Source organism: Durio zibethinus, chromosome 8 (genome assembly GCF_047325235.1).
Source record: "Durio zibethinus cultivar Kanyao isolate XHJ-2024 chromosome 8, ASM4732523v1, whole genome shotgun sequence".
NCBI lineage: Eukaryota > Viridiplantae > Streptophyta > Magnoliopsida > Malvales > Malvaceae > Durio > Durio zibethinus.
In genome coordinates, this window is record NC_143169.1 from 1,617,902 (window position 1) to 1,629,981 (window position 12,080).

Genomic DNA, 12,080 nt, shown 5'->3' on the forward strand with positions numbered 1-12,080 from the left:
ACTAGATTAAGGATTAAAGGTAGACTAATTAAAATCATGGTAAAATCAAAGATGGTTTTGCCCCAATTTGGATAACATGCATGAACATAACCAAAACAACCCATTACCCAATGTATATATGAGAATTTCTTGACTAAAGAACTTTATTGCCAACTTTACGATGATTTTTATAATTTGCTAAAAACCAATCATGTTATACAATGAATAATGTATTGAGGCGACATATAGCAACATGTCTACTACGTTGTTGATGGGTCCCCTCCTTTTACTGGGTTGGGTTTTGAAGTCCTGCCTGCCTTTCTTTGGGATATTCAGAATGGTCTCAGGTTTAGCTAGGAATCTTACAAGAGTCTGTGCTTTGAAGCCTTTTTCTTGATTATTTATCTCTGATTTTGTTTCTTAGTAAATTATCTTCGGTGTAATATGCAATTAAGCTTTGAATTTTTAAGGGTTTAGGGTTTGCAATTGATCACAGATAACAGAGTTCTTTTATTCAAGAAAAGGTTTTACGATGAATACATAGCCTGGGCATCATTGGACATTCAACATTAATTCAAGACCATATACGTAAGCTGGCAACGAAGCTTTGACGTTGGAGTTATTTTCATCACATTCATAAGCATGTATCAAACACCACAAAAAGCTTTGATAGAACACATAGAGCTATTGCCCTCGTTCGATTGGTTAAAATGAAGGAACTCAAAATGGTCGAAGGACTTGTATTTTATTGGATGCCTTTCATCCCCTAGCTCTTCAAGTATATGTATTGTCCCACTTATGAATGAAAACATTCCGACTGAGTATCTTGTTTCCTTCTCTTTCATGATGACTTGATGGTAACAGTGTGGTATTCTGTCATTACTCCAAGCCTAATCAAAGAAACAGCATTAAAAATTGTCGATTTTCGGATAGTTACATTAATTGAGAAAGAGGGATTCGAATTTTGGATCTCTTGCTTGATGAATCAAAACGATTATCATTGAAGAGAGAAAATAAAGGAAAGGAAAAGAGGGTAGCTTTGAACTTCAAAGATGAAACTGAAGATCGATACTCACCATCAGTGCATCACCTGCCATGACCACAAAAGATGTTGGCGATGGCTGTACATCAACCCACTGACCATCCTTCAATTTCACCTGCAAACCACTAATATGACCTTGATGAATTATGGACAGAAAAGTTTTGTCTGTGTGAGGTTTCAAACCAGTATTACTTTCGTCCATCTCAGGCGTTCTATATTTGAAATATCGAAGAAGATAGTTGGTTACTTTGATGTAAGGATCATAGTAATTTCCAACACCATAACTTTCAAATACCATTCTCATCACGGTTTGTTCCAGTTCTGCTACTAGCTCTGAAAACTTTTGAGCACTTTCACTAATTCATCAAACAACAAATGGAAATAGAAAGTTAATTAATAATATTAACTAACGAAAAGAGAAATGGAAATACATAATTGAAGAAAGAATTGTTTAAGTGCTGTACTCTTAATTTTAATAATCGAGATTCAAATCTTTATAGCCTGAGTTAAAAAAAATACATAATTAGAAGATCATAAAGATTAGAGTGAGTTTCTCAAATTATACCGAAAGCGATCATTTCCAGCAGGCCACATGAGATTAGTGAAACTTTGAGTTCCATCAAGAGTGGTTGGATTGTCCATCGCCAAGGATTCATAGAGAGGAAGAGATCTGTACTGTCCGAAATAGTCAAAGTAAGGTTTATTGCTAGTGTTTCGCTTTTTTACCTCTGTTGGGAGATGGAACAACTCTCCAGCAGTGGCAAAAACTGTGTCATGAAGCTGTCGAGGTACTTTGTCGAATATTGCTTCAAAACAACCGTGATCTTCGAGGGCTTGCCGGATATCACTGCACGTTGACACCCAGGTGCTTGTTCCAGGCTTTAAATTTTCCTGAGAGAGATCAATAACTGGAAGCTTAAGCAGTGTTTCCAAACCCATGATAAATTAATTGCTATTATTATTTCTTCTCCGCAAGTTTTTGGAGATAAATCAATTTGGCATGCTCAGCTTGCTATTTATAGAAGTAAGTATAATGGTTGACTTGGGTTTATAAGGAGCAAAGTATGAATGGTAACTAAGAAAGCTATTGGTAATGCACTTGAAACTTGGCTTGAGCTTCATATGTGAAGTTAACTTAAAAGACTATTGCGCTGCTTGACCTCGATTTGGGGTTATCCTAACTTAAGTAAATGTGCTTAAATTAATTGGACTCCATCTTCGTGATTTTAGTTAAAAAGAAAAATGAGAATTGTAAATTGTTCAATGAATCAAAGTTGTTTTCAAAGAAGTCTATGCAGTAGACACCTGTCTAGTGATATATTTATATTTGTTAAATTAGTACAATTCGAATTTTGATACGGTAAATATAAAATTTTTTTTATTTTTATTAAATTTATATATAATTTTTGATTAAAATTTTAAAATATTTTATTTTTATATTATATCATTATATTATATTTAAAATTATTAAATTTATATAATCTATATGGTCTTAGTTTTATGGCTAAATTTGTTTCTCTTGTTACAATGTGACAAATGGTTGTCTTGTCTTTGGAAGTGATACATGCTCGTTGTTAATAGTCAAGAGCATGCTGCTATTATTTGGTATTTCTCGTTAATGTACAGCCTATTTAAAGGCTTTCATTACAACAATTAGAGCATTTTATTGGTAGATAGAACTGTAAACATGCTAGAGATCAAGTATACCCATTCTATTTTCATATTGAATGTTCAATTTTTTTTTTTGGTCAGATTCAAAACTATGTTTTTTTTTTTTAACATCTTCTTACATTTTTTAGGTTTTTTTTTTCTTTAACTTGTTGGTATTAAAAACTGTAATTTATTATTGTTATAATTTCCTTTGATAAGATTGTAAATTTTTTAAAAAATTATATCCATAAATTAAAATTCAAAGCTTTTAAAAATCTTTTTATCAAATTAATTATAAGAATAAATATAAAAATTCGTACAAAATTTACAAGATATTATTCATTTTAATTCAAAAGTCTCATGATTTTATCTTATAAAAATATTTTATATATATTATAATAAAATATCAAATTATCTTGATATGAGATTAAGATATTATAATAAAAAAATTTATTTTATATTTTAATTTATTATATAAAATAAATTTAAATTATTATTAATTAAAAAATTTTAAAATTTTGATTAAATTATAAGGTTCACGAGCTACTTAAGTCTTACCAACCAGACTAACTTTACTTCTGTTATAGTCAATAATCATATTATCCCTCCGAATGGTAGGGACTGCTAACTTAATCATAGAGCTTGAATTTTTCTTTTTCTTTTATCATAAAAAAGTTTGAAATTATTTTCAGTTCAAGTTTTGACATCCGATTAACAATAAATAAACGAAAGATCAAAGATAATCAATTAACTATAACAAATAATTGAACATATAGAATGATTCCTTTCTTTCACCGTCTTAAAACGATATATGTACTTGTCATCACCTCATAATCAATGTTGGTTCTTGGACCACGTACGGATCGAATTATTGTAACTATTTTCCTAAGATCAAAGCTATGATTTGATGTCCCATTTGGTTGATTCAAAGATATATATAGTCAATGGCAACATGAATTTTAACCTCACAAGTTGAGATTATCACAGTTTTGATATTATTTATTAAGTTAAAAAATATCAATTTAATCACATTAATAAAAATAAAATTAAATAATTAATCAAACACATAATAAATAATAATTTAATATGATTAAGTCTAATTGACTTACGTTCATGAATAAAAAATAAAATTTATTAATTATAAAGAATTATAAACATATATCAAATCAATCTCATTCAATAATCAATATTCATAAGACCCTCTCAATTTCTTTTAATCCACTCTCAAACATTCAAACTTACGTACCCATAAGATGTAACTCTTTAATACTCTTATGAGGTGTCTATCTCACAAAATCCTATAATTCTCTTACATTTTTTTCTCATACTTAATTTTATAGAAACTTCACCTATTTATAATCATATAAACTTACCTGTTAAGAACCTTTTTCCTTTTAAATTTTTTTTTTTGTAAGTCAAATTTACCTATTAAATTTTTTTTTTTTGTAAAATTCTTTTTTTTAAGTTTTTTTATTTATTAAATACTATCCAATAAATCTCAAACAAAACCTCTTATAAAATTTAAATCATTATTCTCAACAAAGAGATCATTAATAAATAAATAAATCCATCAACTTCATTTGGCTCCTATACTATAAAATATACCATATTCTAAAACCATAGAATAGCCCGTAGGGGACCGAAGGATAGAGATGCAACAGGTTTAGTGCTTGAGGTACAAAATACAGGCGTAATCGATTATTTTAATACTCGAAACATCACGTTAATTGAAATTTAAAAAAATGAAAAGATTAAATTGACAAATTGCTAATGAAAATGACAAGGATTATCACAACCTTACTCCCAAATTACAATTTGGGTTTGGCTCTAGCTAAAGAGGGATGAAATACATATATAAATAAATATATATATATATATATATATTATATTGCCAGAATGAAATTGATGGAAAACGAAATAACACCATCTACATTGTTTTCTCTTTATTTTTTTTTTCTGTCTTAGTTTTTCGTACAATAATAATATTGGATACACGTCTACATGTACTTTTTAGATTTCAACTCAACAATAATATCTTTATTAAATTGCGTAATACATATAGAAATGCTTGATTATGGACCATCTCCGCCTTGCTAATTCATCTTTAGGACCACTTTTATTATTATTTTTTTTCACAGATTAAAGCCAAAATCTTTTACAACCCCGATGGCGAAACTTTGATGTAAAATTAATTTTCACAAAAATCTTGAATATTGAAACACAATCAACTACAGTAAAATTAAGTAATAATTGATGTTTCTTGTAACATTACTTTCCTTTCAACGTCAAGGCATAAGATAAACAGAAGATGACAAATTAATTAATTAATTTTTTAAGTTCTTGTTTTATTATACAATTGAGATCTCATTTAGTGTTCCCACTTAGCTAGTAGGAATATACATATATTTAAGTAGAAATTACAAATACAATTATAGATGATAATTAATTAAAATAAATATTCAAGAAAATGAAACTGATATTAATTAGAAATATAAAATAAAATATTTGAATACACAAAAGGGAAACAAAATTACCTTCCAAATAGGAATTTTACATCTTTGAGAAAAGCTTAAATTTAATACACCTAAAAAAGAAAATTTTATTTGACAAGATTAGATGTTAAAATTTTGACTTTGATGAACGATAAGCGGAAAAGATTTTTTTTTTGATGAATTTTAGGTTTTTTTTTTTTTTTTTTTTTGAAAGGCAACAAAATATTTCATCTTCACTGATAAAAAGAGTCAATTCTGTCGTCGAAGAACTGCTGTTATGAGAATAAGATGAAGTAGGAGACTCAATGACCATAGTTTTAGAAGCGATAACAGAGAACAGTCCTTCACAAGAATATTTGTTGTTCAGAAGATTAACTCAGCTACTCAAAGGTCCCAAACCATTCAATTCTTTCAGAAAGTGATCTGAAAATTGCATCATGTTTGATTTTAAGAACTAATTAACAATCTTCCACTGAAACCAAAGGGGAATTAGGGAGCGAGTTAAGATCAATAGAAACAGTTGTAGCTTTAGCAGGTAATACAAACTCTTTAATTGAGGAAGAATGCACATTATGACCGCCTAGAGCTGAATTAGATGAATCAGTAGGATAGACTTTGGGAGGAGATTTAATTTGATTCTTGTTACGAATAATGTTACGAATGATTTTAAATTAAAGTAAAATATTTAATATGATACTTAGATTTTTAAAATTTTTAATTTAATATATAAATTATAAATCTATTAACTAATGTGATACTGGAAGGTTGTTTATACGTTTAGTATCATCATTTAGAGCTAAAGATGTTAGGAGAGAATAGCATATTAGTTAATATATTCATAATTCATGAATCATTAAAGATAAATACATGCAAAATATGTACAAACATAATTATATATATTTACTTGTTTAACAGAAATGAAAGTGAAAACTTGACTTGAATTATTAGTCGTTGAACAAAACCATTGTTAAAAAATTATTCATTTTCACAGCATAGGTCTTTCAACACACTAAGATAAAAATTGTTCTTGAGAGTTGTACAATGCTTGCCTGATTGTTCTTTTTTTTTTTTTTATTCTTTTGTGAGAAACTTTTCTCTCTTCTTTATTGTTTTTAGCCGAATGCCATCATTGTTTTTTATGAAGATGGGAGAGATTTTTATGTTCAATGTAAACTGCCTAAGTTAGTTTCATGCTAAAAAATAAACTGCTCCAAGCAGTTGATTTCATGGGATGATACCTACCTATTGTGGGTGGTTATCCCAACATTTGCCACTAGTACAAAATGAGAGCCAAACTCTCATAATTTCAAGAACATTTTCTCTATTCTTTATATTAGGTTATTACAAGAAAATAAACTATATGACTAGCATAATTTGAAAGCTCAGTTGCTATATAGCTGTTAGGTGCATATAGTAGCTAATAATCACATTTAGTAACTTATATAATTGTTAGATATGTATAATAACTTTCAAGTATAAGTAGAATAAGTATGCAGTACTCTAGACTCATTTAATCACATTTCAAGTTTATCACGATCTTTCTTTTATCATATTACATGATATACTTGTGTATTCATAATTATATTCGACGTTTTAAACATAATTGGTCGATATGTGAATACAACAAAATGTGACACCAGAATGATCTTCCTTTCTTCTAAAATATCTCAATTTCAATTTAACTGCTATTATATATGTCCCATTAGATTGAATCATCCATGACCATTGGTAACAATGCAAGATAACTAACATTGAATTGAAGCTTTAAGAAATAGTCAAAAGCCCTTGAGGGTGCTAAATATGAGATCTTCTAATCTTACGGGTCTAATATAATAAGAAGTAAAGATATATTTTTCTATTACTTTTGTTGGTTGAACAATGCATATATGGTATGAAATATATGCTATGGTATTGCTTTTTTTTTCTCGAAGAGCGTATGTCTTTCATCGTTTATATATCAATACTGTACAAGTGATAGTTCAGATACTCTTAGTATCTAACTTTAGTTTATAACCTTACTTGATTTCATATAATCAATAAAACTTTCACCTGGCATATTAAGACAGATAAAGCGAATTGTGAGTTTATTCACTTTTGATTACAAATCTCAATATCAAGTGACCTTAATTTGATCCTTTATCAAGACGATTTCATTTTTAGCTTGGGCTCATTATCCATAGCTTTAAACTAGTCTAGTTTCTATGGTGTCAAACCATTGAAGTGATTGCCATTATGAAAAGACTAATCATTTATCTAGCATACCTTTCTAATCATATCATATATGTACATATATATAAATGTGTGCATGCATCACAAAAAAAAGTAAAAAACTTTAATGACATTAATTGTATCCAATATAAGTCAACTTAAATGAAAAAATATCATACATTGTTCATATAGAATTGTTCAATCAGTACATGTACATCGACATATATATAACCTTAGAGATCTTATATGGCTATTAAATACATTTCTAGATATAGGCTTAGTAAATGGATCTGTAATCATTTTATGCATAAAAATGTACTACATGTTGACTTTGTTTTATGTAACCATGTCTCTTATGTAGTTATACTTGGTATCTATATGGTTGATCTTAGAATAATATTTAGGATTTTTTGTGAATATGATTGCGACTTAACCATCACAATTCATCAACACTGGATTGGATCCATTCTTCTCAAGTTTCAAATAATTCAAGAATTTCTTAAGCCAAACAACTTTTAACACTATTGCTGAAAATGTTACAAATTTAGTTTTCATTGTGGATAGTGCTATACAAGTATTTTTCTTATTGTTTAACAAAATAACCCCATTATTTAGTAAAAAAGACATAACCAGAGATATATTTTCTTTCATCTAAATCATCTTTCTAATTGACGTTCGTATAGCCAACCAAATACAGATCATTTTCTTGATAGCATAACGAATAATCTACAGTGCCTCTTAGATATCTTAATATTTTTTTAACTATTTTTCAATGGGGTTGACTTAGATTTGATCGATATATTCCTACCATGCCTACGACAAAGTAGATGTCCAACCTTGTGCACATAATAGCATACATAAGGCTTTTAACTGCACTAAAGTAAGAAACTCTTGCCATTTATTTCTTTTCTTAGAGCCTTCACTTTTTATCATAGGATTATCTATCAGCTTATCATTTTACATATTAAATCATTTTAGAACTTTCTTAATGAATTGCTTTTGTGAAAGAGCTAATAACTTCTTAGAATAATCTCTCATGATTTATACATTAAGTATGTAAGATGTTTTACCAATGCCCTTTATTTTAAAATTTAAGGACAACCAGATTTTTACCTTAGTAATATACTTATTTTCATTACCAGCCAACAATATGTCATTCATATAAAGTTACAAGATAACAAATTTATTTTTATCTTTTTTAACATACACATAATGGTCCTCATCAATCATGATAAAATTATATAAAATCATCTCTTAATGAAATCTAATATACCATTGCCTAGAAGATTATTTAAGATCGTAAATTAATTTTAATAGCATGCACACTTGGTACTCTTAACTTTTGTCAATGAAACCTATAAGTTGTTTCATATGGATTTTCTCTTTTAGTCTTCCATTTAGAAAGGTAGTTTTCAAATCCATTTGATGTAACTCCAAATCTAAATTAGTTACAATGACTAGAATTAAGCTTATCGAGGTAAATCTCACAACACGAGAGAAAGTTTTTTTATAATCAATTCCCTTTTATTGAGTATACCCTTTCATTACTAGATAGGTCTTATATCTTTCAATTGTCCTATCTGACTTAAAATCATATTAAATTATCTCTTGATGAAATCTAATATATCATTACCTAGAAGATTATTTAAGACCATCAATCAATTTTAATAACCTGTATAGTTTAAGCTTTTAAATTTTGTTTATGAAACCTATAAGTTGTTTTATATAGATTTTCTCTTATAGTTCTTCATTTAAAAATGTGATTTTCATATCCATTTGATGTAACTCCAAATCTAAACTAGCAGCAATGGCTAAAATTAAGAATATCGAGGTAAATCTCATAACAAGAGAACAAGTCTCTTCATAATTAATTCTCTCTTATTGAGTATATTTTTTCGCTATCAGGCTGGCCTTATGTCTTTCAATTGTTTCATCTTTTATTAAAGATAAGAGAATTTCTTTAACATTTTTTAACGCTTGTATATTTTGTAGGGTAATGAAAAATGTTTACCCTTCTATAACAAAACAACCTTGGGGAATATTTTCATGGTTATTTTGCCTGACTTGTGATTTTTGGAAAACTAATTCATCATTTTTAGTCATGGTTTCACTTGGATAAGATACTATTGGTTCTTGATTAGGAACATACATTAATTGATTTAGAACTAACAAATCATTTACTTTCTCAATCTCATAAAAAGACATTTCCTAATCTATCTTACCTCTTTTTGAAAACTCACTTTTAAAAAAAATGGCATATTGAGATTCAAATTTAGTTACACTCGTACTTGACTGTTAACCTAAGAACATGAATGCTTTTGAATGCTTAGAGTATCTTACAAATGTATTTTTTTGCTTTGAGGACTTAGCTTGCCATGTGAATAAGTGATCTTATGTACATAGGTAGCACAACCCTAAGGTTTCAAATTACTAAGATTAGGTTTTCTCTTAGTATATAATTCATAAGGCATGGATGTAACTAACTTGTAAGGTACTCTATAGAGCAGGCAATAATTAATAATACATCACCCCAAAAGGTGATTTGCTAATTTGCTTGGGTCATCATAGATCTCATCATTTTTAAAAGAGTTATATTTATTCTCTTCGCAACACCATTTTGTTGTGAAGTCCTTGAAATGGTCAATTACTTATTAATACCTTTTTTTATCACATATTTGTCTGAACTGATCAGACAAATACTCATGTCCTAGGTCTGTTGTTAATGTTTTAACATTTTTGTCAAATTTTTTATCAAAGTCACATGTTTTTTAAAGCATTTTAATATTTCAAACTTGTGAGAAATCTAATAGACAAACCTAAAGCATGTAATATCATCAATGAATGTGATGAAATGTTGACCTCATTTTTTTAACCTAACATTCATTAGGTCACAAATATTGGAATGTATCAACTGAAATGAACTTCAATTCTAGTTTCTTTACGAAATGGTTTTCTTATCATTTTTTCTACTAAATAACTTTTACATAATGGTAAACTTAATAAGGCCTAGTAATCCATCTTTTACTAATCTATCCATTCTTTGTTGACTTATATGGACAAATCTAATATGCCAGATATTCACATCAAAATTAACCATACAGGAAAAACTTAGATCATTGTATAGAACAACATCTAATATAATAAAATCATTTGACAAATGTCCAAATCTATAATAAGTTATATCCAAATACAAACTTAAATTAGTATTGTTAAAATTTTTAAAAAAAATACAGTATTTTAGCATTACGTAAAAATGCTTTAAAGATTTGTATTATCTTTAGCTCGTTACATTCATGTGCAAAGTGACCATTTTTGCTATAGTTAAAGCACTTGACTTTTAGTTTGTTATTTTTAGAATAAACCTTAGGACCTTAACCTTTGCTGGTTTAGCCACTCTTTAGCCTCTTAGGAGCTTTCTCTTTGTTCCCACCATGTGTCCCATGCTTAAAGTTTGAAACTTTTTTTGAACTAAATAATGTCATATAAGTATTAACGCTAGGCTTAAATGCTTTAACATGATCTTCATCCAGTTAAACATGAAAGAAAATATTATTGAGAGTCTTTATACTCTCATTATGGGTAAATTACATCTTCATGTGCTTTTAGTTATATGGTAAAAAATGAATAATAGCTTGAACCTATTGTTCATTTGTCAAAGTATGGCTAGCCTCTTGTGGCACACTTATCATGTCTAACATCTCCCTCATATGCTGCCTCACATTTCAAATTGTGGCCAGCATCTTTTAATTTACTTTTTATAGGTGTCAAACTTGATGGTAAATTGTCTTAGTTTGGTAATTGAAGTTTCACCAAACTTTGCTTTTATGGCACTCCACATCTCTTTAGTTATTCCATGAAACTGAAACTCGTGCATAATATCATTCTCTGTACTGCTAAGCAACATTATATGTGTAGTCGAGTTTTTTTTTGGGCCTCATAAGCCTCTTAGTCCTTCTTGTGCTAGGACGTATTCCTTTTCTCAGACTCATTAAGGACATTATTCAGAACATCAAAAGCCTCTTGTTTTTCAAGTACATACTAAATTTTCATACTTCAGATCTAATTGTCCCCATTCAGCTTCTTATATTTGTTTAACTCAACAACAATATTCTTAGAAGTCATTTCTAAGAATAATTTGACATTTGAGAGACATATGCGCTAATTAATGGCTAACATTGTACACTTCTCATTTTGCCACAATGTCACAAATAAAACAATAACAATCATTCATGTAAAAATGAAACCAAAAAGTCATCATGTTCGCTATCAAATTTCATTTTTTTAATGTGTTTGATTATCATTAATTTATTTCATTATGTAAAATCAATCATTTTAAGATAGAATAAATTAATTATCTTAGAACTCCCACTAACCATAAGGTTACCAACATATAATCAATAACATATATATATATATATACATTACTTTCACACAAGCAAGTCTTATAAAACGTAATTTGAATCCATAAACATGTTCATAATAAAAAAGTATACATACATACTAAATGTTAATTAAACATGTTCCTAATCATTTCAAATGACTTGTTTAAAAACATAGATAGATTTTAAAACTCCTCTGATAGTTTTACATTCAAATAACTATAGAGATCCAGGAATTTTGTGTTTCCTATTATGAAGACTTAGGTAGATTAAAAGGGTCGCACTCCTCTTTGACCCCATTCTTACTTATTCCATCACAACATTCTTAAT

At 28.3% G+C, this 12,080-nt stretch overlaps 1 protein-coding gene across 1 annotated transcript; it reads right to left on the reverse strand.

The window, feature by feature from the left end:
- Nucleotides 1-467: 467 nt before the first annotated feature.
- Nucleotides 468-2,129, reverse strand: LOC149516954 (putative 2-oxoglutarate-dependent dioxygenase AOP1). Its single transcript, XM_089765109.1, has 3 exons — nucleotides 1,587-2,129; nucleotides 1,056-1,377; nucleotides 468-869 (listed from the first exon to the last, which is right to left on the reverse strand). The coding sequence occupies exons 1-3, from the start codon at nucleotides 1,958-1,960 to the stop codon at nucleotides 627-629; spliced, it is 939 nt and encodes a 312-aa protein (XP_089621235.1). The 5' UTR covers nucleotides 1,961-2,129; the 3' UTR covers nucleotides 468-626.
- Nucleotides 2,130-12,080: the final 9,951 nt, after the last annotated feature.